The sequence below is a fragment of the Aquarana catesbeiana genome, linkage group LG05 (genome assembly GCF_042186555.1).
Source record: "Aquarana catesbeiana isolate 2022-GZ linkage group LG05, ASM4218655v1, whole genome shotgun sequence".
In the NCBI taxonomy this organism is placed as follows: Eukaryota; Metazoa; Chordata; class Amphibia; order Anura; family Ranidae; genus Aquarana; species Aquarana catesbeiana.
Genome location: NC_133328.1, coordinates 49,378,505 through 49,400,540, shown reverse-complemented (window position 1 = coordinate 49,400,540; position 22,036 = coordinate 49,378,505). Strand labels below are relative to the sequence as shown.

General features: G+C 43.2%; 1 protein-coding gene across 1 annotated transcript in view; it reads left to right on the top strand.

The window, feature by feature from the left end:
• Window positions 1-22,036, top strand: part of CUBN (cubilin) — a 388,954-nt gene that overhangs the window by 37,689 nt on the left and 329,229 nt on the right. Inside the window, exons 3-7 of the mRNA XM_073629712.1 lie at window positions 2,631-2,726; window positions 4,602-4,640; window positions 9,395-9,496; window positions 17,445-17,548; window positions 21,417-21,543. Coding sequence (XP_073485813.1) covers window positions 2,631-2,726; window positions 4,602-4,640; window positions 9,395-9,496; window positions 17,445-17,548; window positions 21,417-21,543 — 468 coding nt within the window. The remainder of the gene's footprint in view (window positions 1-2,630; window positions 2,727-4,601; window positions 4,641-9,394; window positions 9,497-17,444; window positions 17,549-21,416; window positions 21,544-22,036) is intronic.

Here is a 22,036-nt window from a genome sequence, read left to right as displayed (position 1 = left end):
GATGCCAGTATAGATCTGATCGGATCAGATCAGATATTGATCAGTTCAGATACTATACCACTAAGGGAGGTGTACGGTGCGTGCGTGGGTGTTAGCGCTACTGGCACTAACCTGACGCTGCCTGGGGCTGGTGCTTGCCAGTTCACCAAAACGCTACCAAAAAAACTGTTAGCGATCGCAGGGATCAGGCCTGACTCTGCGAACGCTGCAGTTATGCGTTTAGTGTTTTGTAAGTGACAGTGATCGATCGATACTGCACTTGGGTGGGCTGGGCTGGGCCGGGCAGAGGGGCAAAACGCAGGTGCTAGCAGGTATCTGGGCTGATCCCGCTAACACTGCGTTTTTGGGAATCCTAAACTGTTGGGGACGCTAGTATAGATCTGATCGGATCAGATATTGATGCGTTCAGATACTATACCACTAAGGGAGGTGTACGGTGCGTGCGTGGGTGTTAGCGCTACTGGCACTAACCTGACGCTGCCTGGGGCTGGTGCTTGCCATTTCACCAAAACGCTACCAAAAAAACTGTTAGCGATCACAGGGATCAGGCCTGACTCTGCGAACGCTGCAGTTATGCGTTTAGTGTTTTGTAGGTGACCGTGATCGATCGATACTGCACTTGGGTGGGCTGGGCCGAGCCGGGCGGAGGGGCAAAACGCAGGTGCTAGCAGGTATCTGGGCTGATCCCGCTAACACTGTGTTTTTGGGAACCCTAAACTGCTGGGGACGCTAGTATAGATCTGATCAGATCAGATATTGATCCGTACAGATACTATACCACTAAGGGAGGCGTATGCTGCGTGCGTGGGTGTTAGCGTTACTGGCGCTAATCTGACGCTGCCTGGGGCGACGCATATCACCGCCGGGCGATCAGGGGGCTAAATCTTTATTCGGCGGGTGCCCTGACACTATAAAAAATAAACAAACTAACCAGCGTCACCCGTAACGGTTATACAGTGATCAGTGGTGAAAGGGTTAACTAGGGGGCAATCAAGGGGTTAAAACATTTATTAGGTAGTATATGGGGGTCCCTGTCGCTATAAAACGCTGACGGCGAACCTAAATATTTACCTCACTAACTAGCGTCACCAGCGACACTAATACAGCGATCAGAAAAATGATCGCTTAGCGACACTGGTGACGGGGGGTGATCAAGGGGTTAAAACTTTATTAGGGGGGGTTAGGGGGGTACCCTAGACCTACAGGGGGGTAATACTAACTGTCCTAACACTGTAAATGTCACAAACTGACACCAATACAGTAATCAGAAAAAAAAAAAAAAAAAAAAAAAAAACCTGCTGGTGTCAGTTTGTGACAGGGGGGGGGTGATTGGGGGGGGATCGGGGGGGGCGATCGGGGGGGGGGATCGGGGTGTTTTGTGTGCCTGGCATGTTCTACTGTGTGTGTGTGTTGTGCACTCACATTACAGTCTTCTCTCCTCGGGCCGGAACGGAAAATACCGAGCCGAGGAGAGATGACATCATTTCCTCTGCCTCTGTGTACAATACAGAGGCAGGGAAATGATCCCATTGGCTGGGAGCGATCGCGAGGGGGGGGCCACGAATGGATGGCCTCCCCCTCACCTCCGATCGCCGGGGGAGATTTGCCGACCGCCGCTGGCACCGGGGGGGGGTCCGATCGGACCCCCCACCCGCGGGCAGGCAAGGACGTACATGTAAGTCCTTTTGCCTGCCCGTGCCATTCTGCCGACGTATATAGTCGTGCGGCGGTCGGCAAGTGGTTAAAACTGCTCCATTAAAATTGTCCCCATCAAAACTGCCCCATCATATTGCCACCATCAAAACTGCTCCATCAGAATTGCCCCATCAAAACTGCCCCATCATATTGCCACCATCAAAACTGCCCCATTAGAACTGCCCCATCAGAATTGCCCCATCAAAACTGCATCATCAGAATTGCCCTTTCAAAACTGCCCCATCATATTGCCACCATCAAAACTGCCCCATCATAATTGCCCCATCAAAACTGCCCCATCATAATTGCCCCATCAAAACTGCCCCATAATATTCCTCTATTATAAATCAGTACATGGTGTGTCTGTCCCCTCCCCCGGGCTCTGTAATCAGAGCTGAGATGCTCCAGCCACCTCCCCCCCTGTGTATAACAGAAGCTTTGGTAACCATGACAACAAAAGCCACACAGTACACTCTGATTAATGGCTAAAATTTCCTGAAATTACCTCTAAACAAAAAGCTTTTTCACAAAAACTGTAAAAGATATCAATCTGAAAAGATATAGCCAGATAGCTGAATATTTTGTGAACATTTTAAAGTTTGTTTGGCATCTGTAGGTGAAAGTATGAAGGAGCTGAAACTTTTGGGAGCGGAAGAAGATTTTGAGGATCTGAAGCATGCTCCCATTGACTTCAATGTTAAAAAAAAGTGATAAAAAGCTTAATATTTTAAAAAGTATAAATGGTAGAAAAAAAGTTGAAAAACTCCCATCATCAGCTGAAAGAGACGAACATTTTAATAGTTGAATGGTTTTAATAGCTAAAAGTATGCAGAAGTTACGCAGGGGGTTGTCAGACTTTTGTAGCTGAAAAGTCCGACCGTGTGTACACGGCATTAGGCCGCACCATGCTGAAATCATCTTATTCTCTATTTCAGATACACAAAAACAAAGAAGAAATTTCTGTATTAAAAGCAAATGTTATTGGATACAACCAGAGTGTTTCTAACCAGCTTGCTCAGCTCAGTACAAAGGTAATGCTTTACTTAATCCTGTATGCAGTTAGTATGCTAAAGGGAACCTGTCACCTAAACACATGAGATGGAAGCTGTCGTTTTCTTCCCTGTGACTGGACAGTGAAAGGAAAAGCAGCACACTGATGTGCTCATCTCACCGTCACTCTCCTCTCTCCTATTTTTGTGCTGCTTCTCCCACACCAGTCTAAGCTCTGCTGTACAGACTGAAAGAAGATGATACCAAGTAAAATTAAGTACTTACACTGCTTGCATTAAAATAAATGATTAAAGTATTAAAGAGAAGCCCCGGCTTCTCTTTAATACAGGCAGTCCCTGGGTTGCAAACAAGATAGGATCTGTAACGCAGATCAACCGCCGGTTTTTACCGTCCCTTTACCGCTCATATGAAAGAAGCCTAAATGTAATAAACTAAACTAAACTACCCTATCCACTCTTCCCTGCTGTAAGAAGACAGAAAAGATCACCACTCACATACTCAAGTCTGTTCAGGGTCACTAAGTTGAGCCAGGAAGAAACTTACCTCCATTGTAGGATGAATTACAAAGATCGCTCGCACACTGAAAATGTTGTTATTTTCATAAAACTTTATTGTTTGAGACAAGCATACTGGAAGCTCCGCCTGGGACCTCCCCTTTCAGCTGTTGCTAGGATGCTGTTGGCTCTGAAGCAGAGAGCGTCATAGCAACAGGGCATCAGGCCCATCACTACTGGCTAGGAGATGCTGGTTTGTGTCATTACCAAAATGTGACCTTGGCCATTTGTCAGCCAGCATCCCGCCCCTTGGTTTACTTCAGCTGTCACCCAGGGAATCTTCGTTGGCGTCCTAGCAACCCATGAGCCCTGTCATATTAATGACAGCTTCCTAGCAGATATGCCCAACTCTGAGTACTGGCATCTCTCTGTACCCCAACTCAAAGCTGGCCTTATTTACCATCAGTTTGCTTATCTGTGAACTGACATTCATTTTTTCTTTTTAATCTATCGCAGCCATAGCAACGGATTCTAAGAGTTGCAATAATAAGAACTACCTGATTCTGGCACATGTGTTGGTACTGGTTTCCGAAACTGACGCAAAGCTGAATTAGGCGCAGGCCATCCTGCCAGAAACGTGTCATTATCACTTTATTGAATTCCCCTGTATGTCTCCAATAGAAAGACTTTCACTCTCTTTCTGTACAGCTGATGGCATAGTTTTTTACTGTAGTTACATAGCAACATCTCTCCAACAAGGACGCAGACATCATTAAAAACCTGAAGGAGATCCAAACAGTTCCCCTATCCACTAAAAAAGGTGCTACTGCTAATTCCAAATTGTAGGGATTGTCCCGCACTTCCTGTTCTGGTGACCACACACAGGAAGTTAGGGCGAATCTCACATAGACTGCTGAAAAAAAACAAACAACAGAGATCCTATTCCTTCCATGCTTTATCCACACTAAAGAATGGCTGCAGTTACAAATACCTATAAAAGACTGAGACACGACGTCGTTCATATGTGCAGGCGGTTGAGCCACGGTTTTACTGCCGTTCGGCTGCCCACCTGTCTATGGCTGTAGCTGCAGCAGAAATTAAACAGCATGTCACTTTCGGCGGCCAAGCATAACTAATGCAGGTCTATGGGGCCACACCGGAACCACATGCAATGCATGTGTCAGTTTGGCAGGGTTAAATCAGGTGGTGAGGAGGCGACATATCACCTCCTCTCCAGCTGTCAAATGATCTCTGAAAAGTGATCGATCGCAGGGTGCTCTTCAGAGGGTGTGAACAAGGCCTTACAAGGATACATCTAAATGTTTACATTGTTATGAATGACGACTGGCAAAGAAATTCATGATTTTAATATTTTATGGCGGGGTTATCTTATGTTTCTAGTTGTCCGAAATTGAAAACAGAGTTCAAGTTTTGCAGGAGGTAAGCTTTTTTTGTTATTTATATATTTTCTGTATTTCTTTAGATAGCATTGACATAATACGCCATGGCGTTGATTTACTAAAGGCAAAATAGCCTGGGCACTTTACAAGTGTAGTTGCACTCATTTTCCCCAGAGCTTAAAGTGGTGTTCCGGCCGAAATTATACTTTTTAAATAAAAATACCCCTATAATACACAAGCTTAATGTATTCTAGTAAAGTTAGTCTGTAAACTAAGGTCTGTTTTGTTAGTTTATAGCAGTAGTTTGTTATTTTATAAACTTCCAGCAGGCCGTGGCCATCTTAAGTGTGGGCATCTGAAGCCAGACTGTATTTCTTCCTGCATCTCATCCTTGCAGATCTCGCACATGCTCAGTGCAGCACAAGCAGTGTAATAGGTTTCAGATCAGGTTTCCATAGCAACGGCAGTGTCAGAGGAAGTTGCCGCCCCTTCCCAGAAGGCATTGCAAACAGGAAATGATGCGATGGGCCACGGCCAGGGAGGAGGAAGTGAAAAATGAATATAGCAGATATACAGTAGGTGCTGAGAAAAAAAAAATATATATCCAATTCGTTTACAGTGCACAGTTTAGTGAGGGATGCTAAAGAGTTGTAAAAGTGCGTGGAACTCCACTTTAATGAATGTGGTGACACTTCATTTCGTAAAGAATACCCAATCAAGAGCAAGGAAAATTTAAAAATATACAATTTTTGCTTGCACGTGATTGCATGAGAGAAACCAGCAGAGCTTCATCACATTCGCTAAGCTTTGTGGAAAATGAGCGCAACTACACTTTGTAAAGTGCCCAGTCTATTTGCCTTTAGTAATTCCACCCCAATGTATTAACAGTTAGGCCCCCTTCCCATCACTCACCAAAGGAGCTCACAATCTCTACCTCATTGATGTCCCTTTCACACTTGTGAGACTCTTCCTGCGACTTGGGACTGCAAAGTCTCATGACAAGTCGTACCCCATGATTTCCAATGAGTACCGTTCATATCTGTTCGACTTCAAGTCGCAGCGACTTCAAAGTAGTCCCTGCACTACTTTGGTCCGACTTTGATGCGACTTAAGGGCCATAGACCTCAAGATTACACAGGCATTGCCTCAAGTCGCGTCAAGGCCGCGGCAAAATCGCACGACTTTCAGGTCGCACAAGTGTGAAAGGAGCCTCATACATACAGCGAGGCCAATTTTGGGAGGAAAACAATTAGCCTACTGACATGTTTGTGATTGGTAACTTATGCAAACACAGGAAGAATATGCAAACTCCATGCAGACAGTGTCCTACGTGGGGGTTCAAACCCAGAACTGCATGATGTACATGTATTGCTTTTATATGCACTTATTTCTGGTATCTTCAATGTTTTATGCCTCACATTTATGGCATTGTTGAGGCATACTAAAAGATACCCAACTTGTTGGCAGTGGTTTTCCTTTGCATAAATTATTATTTCACTTGCAGTGTGCCTTTGAACTTGCTAGAAAATTTGATTTCTTTAGGAAAACTCAATTCCCCCCTTTCCCATCACAGCCCACTGCTCTTCTAGGAGTGTCTAATTAAAGTCTGTGCTGGCCCAGCTCCTCCACCCCTCTCCACACCTCTCTATATAACCTTTTATGTAGCTGACAGGGGAGGAGCTAAGAGGAATACTAAAGAAGTTCACTCGAGTGACAGCTTGGGGTCTGCTGGGGCTGCTGATGACGGTGCTCAGCTGCAATCTCAGGGCTTTTCAATGTCTATTTAAAGTGGTAGTAAAGAGCGCTTGGACACTTGTACCTAGAGGTGAGCCTATAATAAGGCTTATCTGTCGATACAAGGAATATGTCCTAAATGTGCACTGTTTACAAGATATTCACTGGCGCTCTGAAGTTACAGGATATTTATTGCGTTTCTTCAGAGCTCTGCACCACAGCCGTGACTCTCTTGCACATGCGCGCGGGAGTGACATCATCGCGGCTCAGCCATTCAAACGTCTGGAGCCCACAAACCAGAAGGTAGACTGGGTGAAGATGGAAGCCCTGTCAGCAGTGACAGCCCGCTGCTGGAGGGCTTTGTTTTTAAATAAATCTTTTATCATGTGCTAGTATGCGATTAATGCTAGTGCATTATGACATTGTCTTGCAGGGAGATGTTTTTTTTTTTTTTTTGCCAGCCTTTACTACCACTTTAAGGCTGGGTTCGGACCTGAAAGGGAGCCAAAGACGCACAGGACCCTTCTGCTGTGCGCTCCACAGCCGCCCCGGAGATATGTGAACCGGCTCCATTGAGAGCCAGTCACACTCTCCTGTCATGCAAATTGTATGCAGAGAAAACCGGATCCAATTGGCATAAGTGTGAACCCAGCCTAATGCCCTGTACACACGATCGGACAACAAAATCTATGGATTTTTTCCGACGGAGGTTGGCTCAAACTTGTCTTGCATACACACGGTCACACAAATCTTGTCGGAAGTTCCGAACGTCAAGAACGCGGTATGACGAGCCGAGAAAAATGAAGTTCAATAGCCAGTGCGGCTCTTCTGCTTGATTCCGAGCATGCGTGGAACTTTGTGCGTCGGAATTGTGTACACAGGATCGGAATTTACGACGGATTTTGTTGTTGGAAAATTTGAGATCCAGATCTCAAATTTTGTGTGACGGAAATTCCGCTGGAAAATGTCCGATGGAGCCTACACACGGTCTGAACTTCCGACAACAAGCTCCTATCGAACATTTTCTGTCTAAAAATCCTATCGCGTGTACGGGGCATAAGAGTGGATTTTACAGCTTAGTAATATACACTAGATTAACAAAAGTATTGGGACTCCTTTACAGGCACATTAACTTTAATGGCATCCCAGTCTTAGTCCGTAGGGTTCAATATTGAGTTGGCCCACCCTTTTCAGCTATAACAGCTTCAACGCTTCTGGGAGGGCTGTCCACAAGGTTTAGGAGTGTGTCTATGGGAATGTTTGACCATTCTTCCAGAAACACATTTGTGAGGTCAGGCACTGATGTTGGATGGGAAGGCCTAGCTCAGAGTCTCCACTCTAATTCATCCCAAAGGTGTTCTATCAGGTTGAGGTCAGGACTCTGTGCAGGCCAGTCAAGTTCCTCCACCATTGGCAAGAAAGCACAAGCGCCAATCTAAGAGTAGTATGTATGATGATTTATTGCAAGTATAGATACTGGTACTCATAGAGTTAAAAACATCAAGTGCATTCAGCACAATAGTGCAATAGCGTCCATGGGGCTGACCATCAAGATGGCTTCTGCGGTATGGCACTCAAAAGGACCACGCCGGTGGTATCTGGCGCTTCCTGGACCAGGACTCCAGGAAGCATCAGACACCACCGGCGCGGTCCTCTCGAGTGCTACACTGCCACTACTCTTAGATTGGCGCTTGTGCGTTCTCCCCAGGAGGAACTGGACTATTGCTGACTTTTCTCCCTACTAAGCACTGAGGGCTCCCATTGGGCCCAGTGCGTATGTGCCAATTCTCTATATGTGTTGTCAAGTTCCTCCAACCCAAACTCGCTCATTTATGTCTTTATGGACCTTGCTTTGTGCGCTGGTCCAAATCATTTGGTCGAGGGGGGATTATGGTGTGGGGTTGTTTTTCAGGGGTTGGTCTTAGGCCCCTTAGTTGCAGTGAAGGGAACTCTTATGCCCCGTACACACGGTCGGACATTGATCGGACATTGATCGGACATTCCGACAACAAAATCCATGGATTTTTTCCGACGGATGTTGGCTCAAACCTGTCTTGCATATACACGGTCACACAAAGTTGTCGGAAAATCCGATCGTTCTAAACGCGGTGACGTAAAACACGTACATCAGGACTATAAACGGGGCAAATGCCAGTAGCTTTCGTCTCTTAATTTATTCTGAGCATGCGTGGCACTTTGTCCGTCGGATTTGTCTACACACGATCGGAATTTAAAGGATCGGATTTTGCTGTCAGAAAATTTTATAGCCTGCTCTCAAACTTTGTGTGTCGGAAATTCCGATGAAAAAAGTCCGATGGAGCCCACACATGGTCGGAATTTCCGAAACAAGCTCCGATCACACATATTCCGTCGGAATGTCCGACTGTGTGTACAGGGCATTACGACGTCAGCATACCAAGACATTTTGGACAATTTCATGCTCCCAACTTTGTTGGAACAGTTTGGCGATGGCCCCTTCCTGTTCCAACATGACTGCGCACCAGTGTACAAACAAGACCCATAAAGACATGAATGAGCGAGTTTGGGGTGTAGGAACTTGACTGGCCTGCACAGAGTCCCGAGCTCAACCCAATAGAACACCTTTGGGATGAATTAGAGCGGAGACCACAAGCCAGGCCTTCTCCTCCAACATAAGTGCCTGACCTCACAAATGCACTTCTGGAAGAATGGTCAAACATTCCCATAGACACACTCCTAAACCTTGTGGACAGCCTTCCCAGAAGAGTTGAATTTGTTATAGCTGCAAAGGGTGGGCCAATTCTTAATTAAACCCTACAGAAGAAGACTGGGGTGCCATTAAAGTTCATGTGTGTGTAAAGGCAGGCGTCCCAATACTTTTGGGACTCCTGTACATAAAATATGTTACATGCACATATATTCTTATGGGAAGATTGTTGTTGATATGAATAGTCTGACGTCAGTGTCTCGTATAGATTTCATAGATTGCTGTTGTGCACACACATTATACAGTTTATGCTAAATGCAAATGTGTTTGTTTCATTTCTAAATATTTTTACATTGTTTTTTTTTCAATAACAGACTATCAACCGAAAGTTGTGCAATAGTAACCCATGTCATAACTCAGGGACGTGTCTGAACCTTCTGGATTCCTTCTCTTGTTTGTGCCCCGATAACTGGCAGGTATGGAGGCAATACTATTCCCCTATGTACTGTCATGATGTTACGTGTCTGAAGTGTCATCATGGGCTGATTTGTAAAAACTAGAAGAATATTTAAAGAACTGCCCAGGGCAGCCTTTAAAAAACTTTTCACTACCGAGGAACCCTTGACATCATTTTCAGTTCTCGAGAAAGCCCTGCTAAAATCAATTCTTCCCACTGGCCATCAATGTAAGTGAGACCCCCCCCCCCCAATGAATTAATTTAAGCAGGAGTTTCTTGAGAACTGAAAATTATGTCAAGGGTTCCTCAGTGGTAAAAAGGTTGAGTACTCATGCAAATGCTTAGTGTCGTCACAGATACCGGTATCGGTGCAACCCTACTTAAAGACATCTAAAAAGATGATGTAATGCAGCAGGATCTGCCAAGTGGTGTTGGTCCTTGGATATAAAGATAAGGGGGAACCCATGTGGTAGTGCAGAAAGCGAACAATTTGTTCCCACTAAGTTTGTTCAATGGGGCAGGACCACGTGAGGTGATAAAAAGTGACTACTTGTGCTGTGCATAGGGGACAGCGAGCGCTATGTGAAGGCTTATGACGGGATATCCGGACAGAAATCAGGTAAGTCTTGTGTAATATATACAGTGCCTTGAAAAAGTATTCACACCCCTTGAAATTTCCCACATTTTCTCATGTTACAACCAAAAACGTAAACGTATTTTAATGGGGTTTTTATTATTTCAAATATTTTTATTGTTTTTATATAGAGAGCAGTATAAAAGCATGTAAAAGTAGACAAAGCAATTTTACATATCATATATAACATAAAAAACCATAAGAGAAGTAGTTAAGGTGAGTTGAAGTACAATTTCAAGCTATATCTCAATATAAAATTTCAGTTAAAGTTTTCATTATAACCACATAAAGGAAGAAAAATATAACAAAATATAGAGTACCTATGCGTGGGCATAGGTTTCACTTGGGGACCTTCCCTGCCTCCTAAAATCCCGGGGGGACTAACCAGGTTGTCCCGCACACCCCTCCCCAATGGGAACTTACTGTAGGTGTGTGTGGATAACCCCCTGTGTCCGAATCCCAGACCCTAGTAACTGAGATCTAGCAGAAGGCAATACAGGTGGTGCCCTCCTAAATGCAGTTCCATCCTAAGGGTGGGAGATAACTTTTATCCGCGGGAGGTATAATGAGCCTCCGGTGGATAGGTAAGGTTTACCCGTAAGTTCCCTTAAGTGAGAATTTTAAAACCCTGTATGTTACCACAGTGTTAGGGACAAGAGAGTCCCAAAGAAGGAGGAAAGTAAACGTAGGAAAGGAAGGAAGGATGGGGGGAAGGAGGGAGAGGCATTAGAGTATGCTGGGTCAGGTGGTGAGGGTGTAACTATTTCCTCCTGCTGTCTTTCCCGGCAAGAGGTTAATGTTCTGAAACGTAGCCCATGGTTCCCAGGTGGACATAAATCTCCCCACTTTGTCATTGAGTTTAGACACTAGATGCTCCTGAGACATAATCCACAATATTTTCCTAATACAACTCTTGAGGGGTACCGTGGGTCTTTTCCAAAATTTAGCAATGGTGATCTTCGCTCCTAACAAAATAAAAAATGAGAGACCTTGAGCCTGTTTAGGTAAACCCGGTATGTTTTGATTGAGGAGAGCAATATGTATGTTGGGGTGCACAGGCATTTTAAATAAGGTACTGATAATACGGAAAATTTTCCGCCAAAAGTTTCTAGTACGAGGGCATGTCCAACAAATGTGTATCATTGAACCCTCAAGCTCACAATCCCTGAAGCATAGGGGGGAAGCTCCAGGGAACATCACCGCCAACCTGGCTGGAACGTAATACCACCTTGTTATAACCTTTATGCTGGCTTCTATAAGGAATATATTGCAGATACCTTTAAATGAGCGTAACCAATATCTGTACCATTCTGTTGAGGTCCACGTCCGGCCTGTATCCTCCTCCCAGGACTTAGTGTAAACTGGTTTGTCCGATTTTGTCGTAAGCGCCGAATAGATCAGGGAAATGCCCCCTTTTTGGTCCTGGATATTCGAGCACCAGTGTTCATAGGGAGTAATGGGAGAAGAATTCGAATTGTTGCGCCATATGGTGTGTAGGAAATGTGAAATTTGTGTAAACCTGAATTTTTCGGAGTCCGGCATGTCAAGAGTCCTCCGGCAGTAAGATAAGGTTATTGGACCTGCTGGGGTGAAGAAGTGTCCTGTGCGATAGAGGACTTTATCAGTCCACCATTTAAATGCTTTTATATTTACTCCCGGGGGAAACTCAGAATTATGAAAAATATGTGAGAGGGGCTTCATCGGGGAGGTCAGGGTAGTTTGCCTGAACAATTTAGTACTGAGTGAAATGGAATGCGAAAGAGTGGGGGCCATGATGGCTGGTCTGATTTTGGGGTCGCACCACAAGAGGTAGTCCAGGGTGTGATGTGGCGTAGCTCTTCTCTCAATAGCGAGCCAGTCTGGTTTTGGACCCTGAGAAAATATCATGGACAGTTGTGCCAGTTGCGCTGCTTGATAATAGCCCCAAAGATCAGGTAATCCCAGTCCGCACTGGGATTTTAGTCGTAATAGGATGTTGGACGGGCATCTATATCCCCTCTTACCCCACACAAAGCGTATAATGTCTGACTGCAGTTTGCATAGGTAACTTTTCTTGATCGGGATGGGAAGAGAGCGGAACAAATACAGGAGGCGTGGGAGAAGTGTCATTTTAACCGCGTGAACCCTTCCCAGCCAGGATAGACCACACCTAGCCCATTTATCCAGTTCCCCCCTGCATTTACATAACATGGGGGTATAATTCGCTTTGAAGAGATTACAGATGTCCGCTGTGAGATTAACTCCAAGATATCGAACGGACTTCTGTGCCCAAGGGAAGTCAAATTTGCTCGCGAGTTGGGAGAGAAGGCCGGCAGGTACTGAGATGTTTAGCGCGGTAGATTTGCCCATATTGACATTCAAACCTGAAACTGCACTAAATGCGGTGAGGACTTTGTATAACCCCGGGACGGAGATAAGTGGGGAAGTAATATACAGCATGAGGTCATCTGCATAAAGAGCACATTTGTGTTCCTGACCTCCGTACTGTACCCCCTTAATGTCTGGGTTTGATCTAATAGCTATGGCTAGGGTTTCTATAGCTATCGCAAATAGGAGAGGGGATAATGGACATCCTTGTCTAGTGCCCCTGCCTATAGGGAACGAGGTGGAGTACCTACCCATCAAGCGTACCTGTGCTGTCGGTTTTGAGTACAGGGAACGAATCAGATTTAGGCAATAAGGCCCAAAACCCCATTTTTTGTAGGATATCAAACAAGTATGTCCAATCTATAGAATCAAAAGCCTTATGCAGGTCAATTGATAAGAGAAATCCGTATTGGGAGGGACCTCCATCCCAGTGAGACTGTAAAAGGGAGATAATGTCAATGGTCCTTCTAATCTGGTCAGTACCTTGCCGTCCAGGGATAAACCCCACCTGATCTCTATGAATATATGAGGTGATAAAGCTTGATACCCTGTTCGCCAGGATTTTTGTTAAGATCTTAATATCATTATTGATTAATGATATTGGGTGATAATTACCCACCTCACTGGGGTCTTTCTCTGGTTTAGGGATCATGGAGATATAGGCTGTATTCAGGTCTGAACCCAATGGAGAACCTTTTCTAAGGGCATTAAAAAATTTAGAAAGGTGCGGGGCTAGAGTTGGGGCAAACCTTTTATAGTATCCCATTGAGAATCCATCCGGGCCTGGAGCTGAGCCTAATTTTGAAGAGTTGATTGTATCTAAGACTTCTGTCTGGGAGAAAGAACTCTCCATCAGATCGCTATGCTCCTTAGATATGTAGGGTAATACTATGGAATTCAGGAATTCCTGTTGTGGTTTCGTTAAATGTGGTGGTCGTGGTTTATATAGTTCCGCATAGTATTGGAGAAAAGCTTCCATTATTTTAATGGGGTTCTGAGACAGTTCCCCGGATTGTATCTTCACTTTTGGAAAGGCTAGAGATCTGGGTTTAGGGCTAAGCTTAACCGCAAGTTTTGAACCAATTTTGTCCTTTTGGGAGTAAAATTTGGCCCCTGACCATCTAAGTTGTTTCTCTGCTGTTGTAGTAAGATTCAGGTTCAGCTGAGCCCGTGCCTTATCCAGTTTATCTAGTAATTCAGATGAAGGGTTTAGTTTGTGGGCTCTTGAGAGGGATGGAAAGTCTGCTGTAAGTTTCAATCTGTCTGCTTTATGTTCTGACCGAAGCTGGGCAGTCATTTGGATTATTTTACCCCTTATTACTGTTTTGTGGGCAGCCCAAACCGTCTCGGGGGAAACCTCGTTCGTGGCATTTATGTCAAAGTATTCTTTAATGGCTCCTTCTATGATGGTACACTGTATGGGGTCACTTAAGATGGATTCCTGTAGCCTCCATCTTGGAGTGTTAGAGCGTTCCGAGGCTCTTTGAGTGACTAGAGTGACCATCGAGTGGTCGGAAAGGGGGGTGTCCACAATCTTGGAGTTCAAAACCAGCGGGATCGTATGGGGTTTGGTAAAAATGTGGTCTATCCTGGCATAGGAGCAATGGGGAGCTGAGTAATGTGTGTAGTCTTTGGAATGTGGATTAGTTTCCCTCCAAATATCTATTAAGCCCATGTCATGAAGGAGTTTCGCAGTTTTAGCACTTTGCTTGGAGCGGTGTTTGGGCTTGGGGATACCAGCGCCCGTCTTGTCTAATGCAAAATCAAAAGCTGTGTTGGAATCCCCACCAATAAAAATTGTGCCTTTCATATGTGGTTGGAGCTTATGCAACAGGGAGCCAAAAAAAGCTTTCTGGCCTTGTTAGGAGCGTAATAAGAGACAAAGGTGTATAACACCCCATCAATGGTCCCTGAGACTAAAATGTAACAGCCCAGGGGGTCCAACACAGCTTACAGCTTAACTTTATTTTCACTTGGTGATCCCACCATTAAATCTGTTATTTTTCAACTTTCTTTGGTAGAAATAGCTGTCCAGCAAAAGTGGCAATCAGAGGGTTGAGACAAACAATTTACAATTGACTGGGGTGATTACAATGATCAGCTTTTATTCACTTATGTAAAACCTTTATCCCAAAAGGAAAAAAAATGCTGTAACTGCTTAAAAAAGTATTAGCTGGAGTTTGGCTTCAATTTGTTAGCCAAGTCTATCTAAATTTGCCTCTCTGACACTACCCACTTCTCCAGACCGACAATGCTGCTGTCCAAGGCTCATATATTTATCTTTTACATGTATTCTTTACCACCGCAGGGGACTGGATCAGAAGTTTGCGTGCTGTATAGAATGTCCTGCAGTAGTTGTCATATTTAAACCACTATGAGAAATGTAATGGTCGTCTTTTGAAGTGGTTCCATACATATTCTTCATACTGGAATGTTGATTATTCCATATAAAGACAGAAGGTTCTTCCCATGAACGTATGGCTTAGGGTGATTCTCAGCCAGCTTTTCTAAGAAGAGCAAACATTAAAGAAGAGATATATTTCATTATCACGGGTTAGCATTACACCATTGTTGTCTCAGTTAGAAGTTTCTTCTGTTGTAACAAAAGACTGAAATGGACATGTGCAAAATTCAACAAAGCAACCAATCAAATCACAGGGATCGATGAGTACCAAGTGAGTACTGATTGATTACTGGGGTGTACTGAATTTTGCACAACTGGTTCAGGTAGACAAAGAGAAAAGTGCAGGAAGGCATAGAAACCAACAGAAAGCAATTGTTTACTGACCTGACTTCAGGTCATTAAACAACTAGGGTTGTCCCGATACCCATACTAGTATCGGTATCGGCACCGATACAAAGCATTTGCCCGAGTACTTGTACTCGGGCAAATGCTCCCGATACTTCACCCGATACCTGGACAGTCAGCGGTGATCAGTGAGTGGGGGAGTTACAAGCTTCTCCCCCCCCCTTTCAGCTGCTTTAGTGAAACGATCTATACAGCGGTGATCGGTGCTTGTAACTCCCCCACACACAATCACCGCTGACTGTCACCGCATCCTCCTCCAGTCCCCCTCCATGCCCCCTCCGTTCTGCTGTCCCCTCCTTTCTTCCTCCGTGTCCCCCTCTGTTCTGCTGTTCCCCTCCTTTCTTCCTCCGTGTCCCCCTCTGTTCTGCTGCTGTCCCCCGCCGTTCTGCTGTCCCTCTCCATGTCCTCCTCCTTCCTTTGATGTATGAACAGAGTCAGTGATCTCCTGTGATTACGATGTCCCAGTTTATGAATGGAGAGGAGCCGCTGTCTTCTCTCCATTCATTTTCAGTGCAGCTGAGGCTGCAGAGAAAGGAACTGGGGAATCTCTATCCTCGGTCTCTTTCTCTGTCTCAAGGGGGAGATTTCAGGGGTCTATTAAGACCCCTGATATCTCACAAAGCCCCCAACAGGGCTGATTAAAAAAAAAAAAAGTATTGCAATAAATAATAATAAAAAAAATGATTGTAAAAAATAATAAAAATGTAAATAAAAAACACACAGACACCATCCACCCCCTCCCCCCCCCCTAAAAAAAATAAAGCATTGTAAAAAAACAAAAAGCAAAATGTAAAAAAATTGTAAAAAAAACCCCAAAAAAACACTGTCACGTGACATTAAAAAAAAGTATCGGTAATCGGTATCGGTGAGTACTTGAAAAAAAGTATCGGTACTTGTACTCAGTCTTAGAAAAGTGGTATCGGGACAACCCTATAAACAACTTCAAAAACTTTTGATATAAATTAGCCTTTCCCAACATTTTCAACTTGATGGAAATTCTGAAATAATGTTCAGGTATCAGAGCACTCCTGTGAAAATGATTGTATCTAGACAGACAAAATATTTTATCAAGGGCTGACTTGATGGACCACTTGGTCTTTTTCTGCTGTCACACTTCTATGTTGCATTGGTGGTCAGTGTAGTGCCTTAATATATAGGTGGTCAGTAGAGAAGTGACCCCCTATGCTGATGGACAATGCAGTCCCCCCTTACATTGATGTTCAGTGGAGACATGCTCCTCACATTGGTGGTGAGCACTGAAGTGCTCGCTTACGTAGGTGCTTAATGGGTAAGTTACCTCTTACATTGGTGTTCAGTGAAGACACGTCCCCTTACATTGGTGGTTAGTGAAAAGTGTCTCCTTAGTCTGGTGATCAGTGAAAAAGTGTACCCTTACATTAGTAGTCAGTAGAGACTTTTCGCTTTACACCATTGATCAGTGGAAAATGGTACCCTTTTGTGGTCAGTTCTGAAGTACTCCCTTACATTAGAACTCAGGAAATTGGTGACCACATTGGTGGTCAGTGTAGAAGTGACACTTTGCACTGGAGGTCAGTGAATAAGTACTCTAATACACTGTGCTTAGTATGGGCAGTTAGGATGCTCGTGGCTCAAGAAACCCTTGGAAACCTCTGAAGGACCCCTAGGGTACCATAGAATTCTGGCATAGAAAGGCTGATATACAGTATATATATTATATAACTTTTATTCTTCATTGTTGCTGTTTGCCCTGCTTTGTTGAATAAAAGGTCATTCTGGTTGCTTCAGAATATCAACAGACTGGTTAAAAGACCAGACTACCACATAATCAACAAATGTGGCATTCACATCTATCATTGCATTGGATGGAGGATAGCAGAAAACCCTGAACGTAGCCTTATCTCAGGGGACCAATAGCAACAGATAGAAACATATATTTAGGGTGATTGTTTCTTCTTCTTCTCGTGGCCAAGGATGTTGGAAGAGTTCACAGAATGTCAGATATACAGTATGATCATTTTCCAATCAAGTGATGATCATCTCAAGTTCTACCTAAACAAAATCATGGTGACAATAATGATGTATTAATAGATTTTTTTATATCAGTGTGTTTTTTTTTTATTTGGTGAGTTCCATGTTCTAACAAGTCATACATAAGTTCATTTTCTGTACTTGAAGGGTCCTGTCTGTGCTGATGATGTCAATGAATGTCAAAAGTATGACGGGACTGCCCTGGATTGTCAGAATGGAGGTATATGTGAGAATACACCTGGAAGTTACAGGTAAATATAAATGCTATATATAGGGTGTGTCCAGAAAGTATCCAGCCAAGTAATATGAAAAATAAAGACATTTACCGAAGAACATACAAGACACATTGTACATAGGACAACGATGCCTCAGTCCCCTTCAAAGTAGACATCTTGGGGACCTCACACAAAATTTCAGGCACAGTAACTTTTGGAATCCCCAGATCAGCTTCCAATTCTCACACTGTCAGTCACCGATCCTTGTTGATTGCAGCTCATACATGTTAAACACTTCTAGGTGTTCTGCTTGTCAGGCCTTCTAGAACGTGGATCACGTTCAACAGGTTTCAACAAATCCTCAACCATTTTTGAAACAAAGCATTGTCCCCGACAGCCTTCTAAATCATCCGAATAGTTTCTTCAGTGGAAAGTTCAAGCTTAATGCAAAATTTAATTGCAGATTCATTGCTTTACTTGCTAAGTCATTTTGAATGTGACAGCCACACAGTACACATGCTCATTCAATGGCGTCTAGCACCCCCACTAACTAGTGCAGTGAAGTCATATTTGTTCATGCATGCGCATTCCAGTCCATTCTTCTTAGCTGTCAGGTTACAGTATTGCTGCACAAACCGTTCTCATTATATTAACAATGGCTGGACTTTTTACGGACAGACCTTGTATACTGTTTTTAGTACACCCTTGTTCAAGATGGCATGTAAGCAACAGAATATAAATGGCAGACATACAGACTAAAATAAAGGCTGTAGCAAACAATATCCAGCAAAGAATTAAGAAAGATGTAAACTGTACATTAAGGAGGTTTTCTTCCGAATCAGGATCAAGCAAAAAAACAAATAATAAGTTGATTGTTGGGGTTTATATAACCTTTAAGTAAAAAGATGCTTGTATGTTATAGTTTGTTTATATAAGCAAATTATTATTATTTCCAAAACATTTTATGAAAATTTCAACATTTTCCTTACAAAAACAAACACATAATCTACGCATTAAAAAAGAAAAGGGAGTCCAGCATTTAATAGAATCAATTATCCTAATCTTTTCTTAATTCCTTTTATTACCCATCACCAGACCAACTCTGGCCATTAAGTTCCTATATACTTCATTCAATGTTAATTTCTCGCCTCCACCACTCTCTCTTATGCCGCGTACACACGGTCGGACTTTTCGTCTACAAAAGTCCAACAGCCTGTCCGACAGACTTCCGGCGGACTTCCGGCGGACTTTCGGCGGACTTGCAGCAGACTTTCTAACGAACGGACTTGCCTACACACGACCACACAAAAGTCCGACGGATTCGTACGTGATGACGTACACCGGACTAAAATAAGGAAGTTCATAGCCAGTAGCCAATAGCTGCCCTAGCATGGGTTTTTGTCCGTCGGACTAGCACACAGACGAGCGGATTTCGGGGTCCGTCGTAGTTACGACGTAAAGATTTGAAGCATGTTTCAAATCTAAAGTCCGTCGGATTTGAGGCTGAAAAAGTCTGCTGAAAGTCCGGAGAAGCCCACACACGATCGGATTACCAGCCAGCTTTAGTCCGTCAGCGTCCGTTGGACTTTTGTAGATGAAAAGTCCGACCGTGTGTACGCGGCATTAGTATATAAACATTTTACACCAATGGATTGAAATCTAGAATCTTAGATGTAAAATATAACATATGAAAATTGTAACAGATAAAGAAAAAAAATGGAAAAAAATATATATTAATATATATACGGTTACCGCTCATATTCTAGATTTACAGTTTGTATACTCCCAATTAGTTGATAAAATAGGTTTTTCCTGTGCTGTTAAGAATTTGTCCATATCGTTGATTCATTTTCTTTGCCTTTTGCTCCCCCATCACCTATTTTAATTGATTTATTTTCTAAATAAATTCTTTATCTCTCTCTTTATATCTCTCTGTATCCTTTCCAAAGTTGGGGGGAATGGGTTGAGCCATTCTCTAAGTATGCACCTTCTTTCTGTTATTAGACAAATGTTTTTTTTGTTGTTGGTGGTGTCGTTAATTTGTTTGTAATTGATAGAATAATCCTATATGTTTAGTGTGCTTTTTTGTGCTCAATAAAAAGTACCTGATTTAAAAGGAAAGGGAAAAAGGAAAAAGAAGAAAAAATTCTGTATTACATTTTCCTGATTGTCCCATTGGCATTGTCTCCCAGTAGTTAAACAAAACTAGCATTGGGTCTTCCGGAATGCTATAACCACAGATCTTGGATGCATAACTTAATACTTGCTTCCAAAAATTATTAACGAAGGGACACTGCCAAAAATAGTGTGCTGATGTGGCCTTATTTTCTCCACATTTTGGACATCTATGGTTAGTCCTGTATGTAAGATAATGCATCAAACATATTTACCAATTCAAGGATATGACCCATATTATTAATTTGTTGTTTTAAAAAGTTTTGGGTCACTTTTATTTCTATTACAAGGGATGTAAACATCCCTTGTAATAGGAAAAAAACATGACAGGACTTCCTAAATGTGAGATCAGGGGTCAAAAAGAGGGAATTGGGGGGCTTCAGTAACCAAAACTGCAATGTTTATCCTCATGATTTAAGGAAGCACCATCATGGCTTACAGAAGACAGAATTATAAATAGACTTGAAAAGCTTAACATTAATAAGTCACCAGGACCAGATGGCTTGCACCCGAGGGTCTTTAAGGAACTCAGTCAAGTAATTGCCAGACCATTGTTCCTAATTCTTACGAACAGTCTACTGACTGGAATGGTACCAGCTGATTGGAGAAAAGCCAATGTAGAACCAATATTTAAAAAAGTGCCAAGATACATCCCTGGGAATTACAGACGAGTTAGCCTAACATCAATAGTATGCAAGCTCTTGGAAGGGATGATAAGGGACTATATACAAGATTTTAGTAATGACAACGGTATCATTAGCAGTAATCAGCATGGATTCATGAAGAATCATTCTTGTCAAGCCAATTTATAAACCCTCTATTAGGAGATGAGCTGCTATCTAGATAAAGGAAGACCCATAGACGTGGTGTATCTGGATTTTGCAAAGGCATTTGATACAGTTCTCCATAAACGTCTAGTGTACAAAGTAAGGTCTGTTGGCATGGACGATAAGGTGAGTACATTGAAAACTGGATTGAAAACTGGCTACAGGGGCGAGTTCAGAGGGTGGTGATAAATGAGAAATACTTGGAATGGTCTGGGGTGGAAAGTGGGGTCCCCCAGGGTTCTGTCCTGGGACCTATCCTATTTAATTTATTCATAAACGAGGATGGGGTAAACAGCTCAATCTCAGTATTTGCGGACTATACAAAGCTAAGCAGGGCAATGACTTCTCTGCAGGATGTGGAAACCTTACAAGAAGATCTGAATAAATTAATGGGTTGGGCGACTGCATGGAAAATGAGGTTTAATGTAGAAAAATGTAAAATAATGCATTTGGGTGGCAAAAACATAAATGCAATCTACTCACTAGGGGGAGTACCTCTGGGAGAATCTAAGATGGAAAAGGAACTTAAATGAAATGTCTTTTTTTTTCTAAATTTCTTTTTCCCCTTTAAGACCATTGGGCCTTTGACGTCGCTTCCGTCATCCAATGTTATGGAGCAGGGTGGGGGCCATCTTTCCCTCACTCGCCTCCAGGCCTGTCAGGGGAGAGGATGCGATGAAATTTAAGTGCATTAAGATCTGCAGCTAATGTATAATGGTTGGAGAAAAGTTGGTTTACATAGTAACTGTACTCCATTACATTTCTTTTCTTTTTTTTCGACTTGAATGCTGTATGTATCATACTTTCATGAACAAAGATGCAGTGATTTCAAATAGAATTATTAGGGATGTGTTCTGTAAATCTGAGATAAAATGATACATAACAAGCGTTGTCTTCTATAGCTGCACCTGTACTCCGGAGTGGTCCGGCCCACAGTGCACCTCCAAGTATGATGACTGCAAAGCAGGTTCTGCAGCGCTCTGTGTCCATGGAATCTGTACAGACTTAGATAGAGTCCAGATAAATCAGGTAAGTGTATGATTCTGGTGCTAAGGCTTACATATTAGTTGGAAGGATGAGCATTACTTCTAACTATAAATACTTGCAGAGGTGGCCAATGAAGAATAAAGAATAGTTGTAGGATTAGTGTAAGGAATGTTAATGCATGCTGGTACATTCTGTCAGGGGACAGAAGTTACTCGTGGGAGGTGGTCCTGCATGGGATGACTCATGCACCATTTTGCTCCTCAAAGTTGTTAAGTAAGCTCATCAGTCTTTGTTGGTGGAGACACCTGAAGACTGTGACCTAAGAGTGGCACACAAAGACTTTGAAAGGGAACCTGGCAAAGATGGCAGCACAGTTAGCACTTCTGCCTGGCAGCACTAGGGTCATTGGTTCAAATCCCAACCACAGCACTACCTGCCTGGAGTTTGCTTGTGCCTGTATGGGTTTCCTCCGGGTACTCAGGTTTCCTTCCACACTCCAAAGACATGCTGGTAGGTTAATTGTCTCCTGAGTATG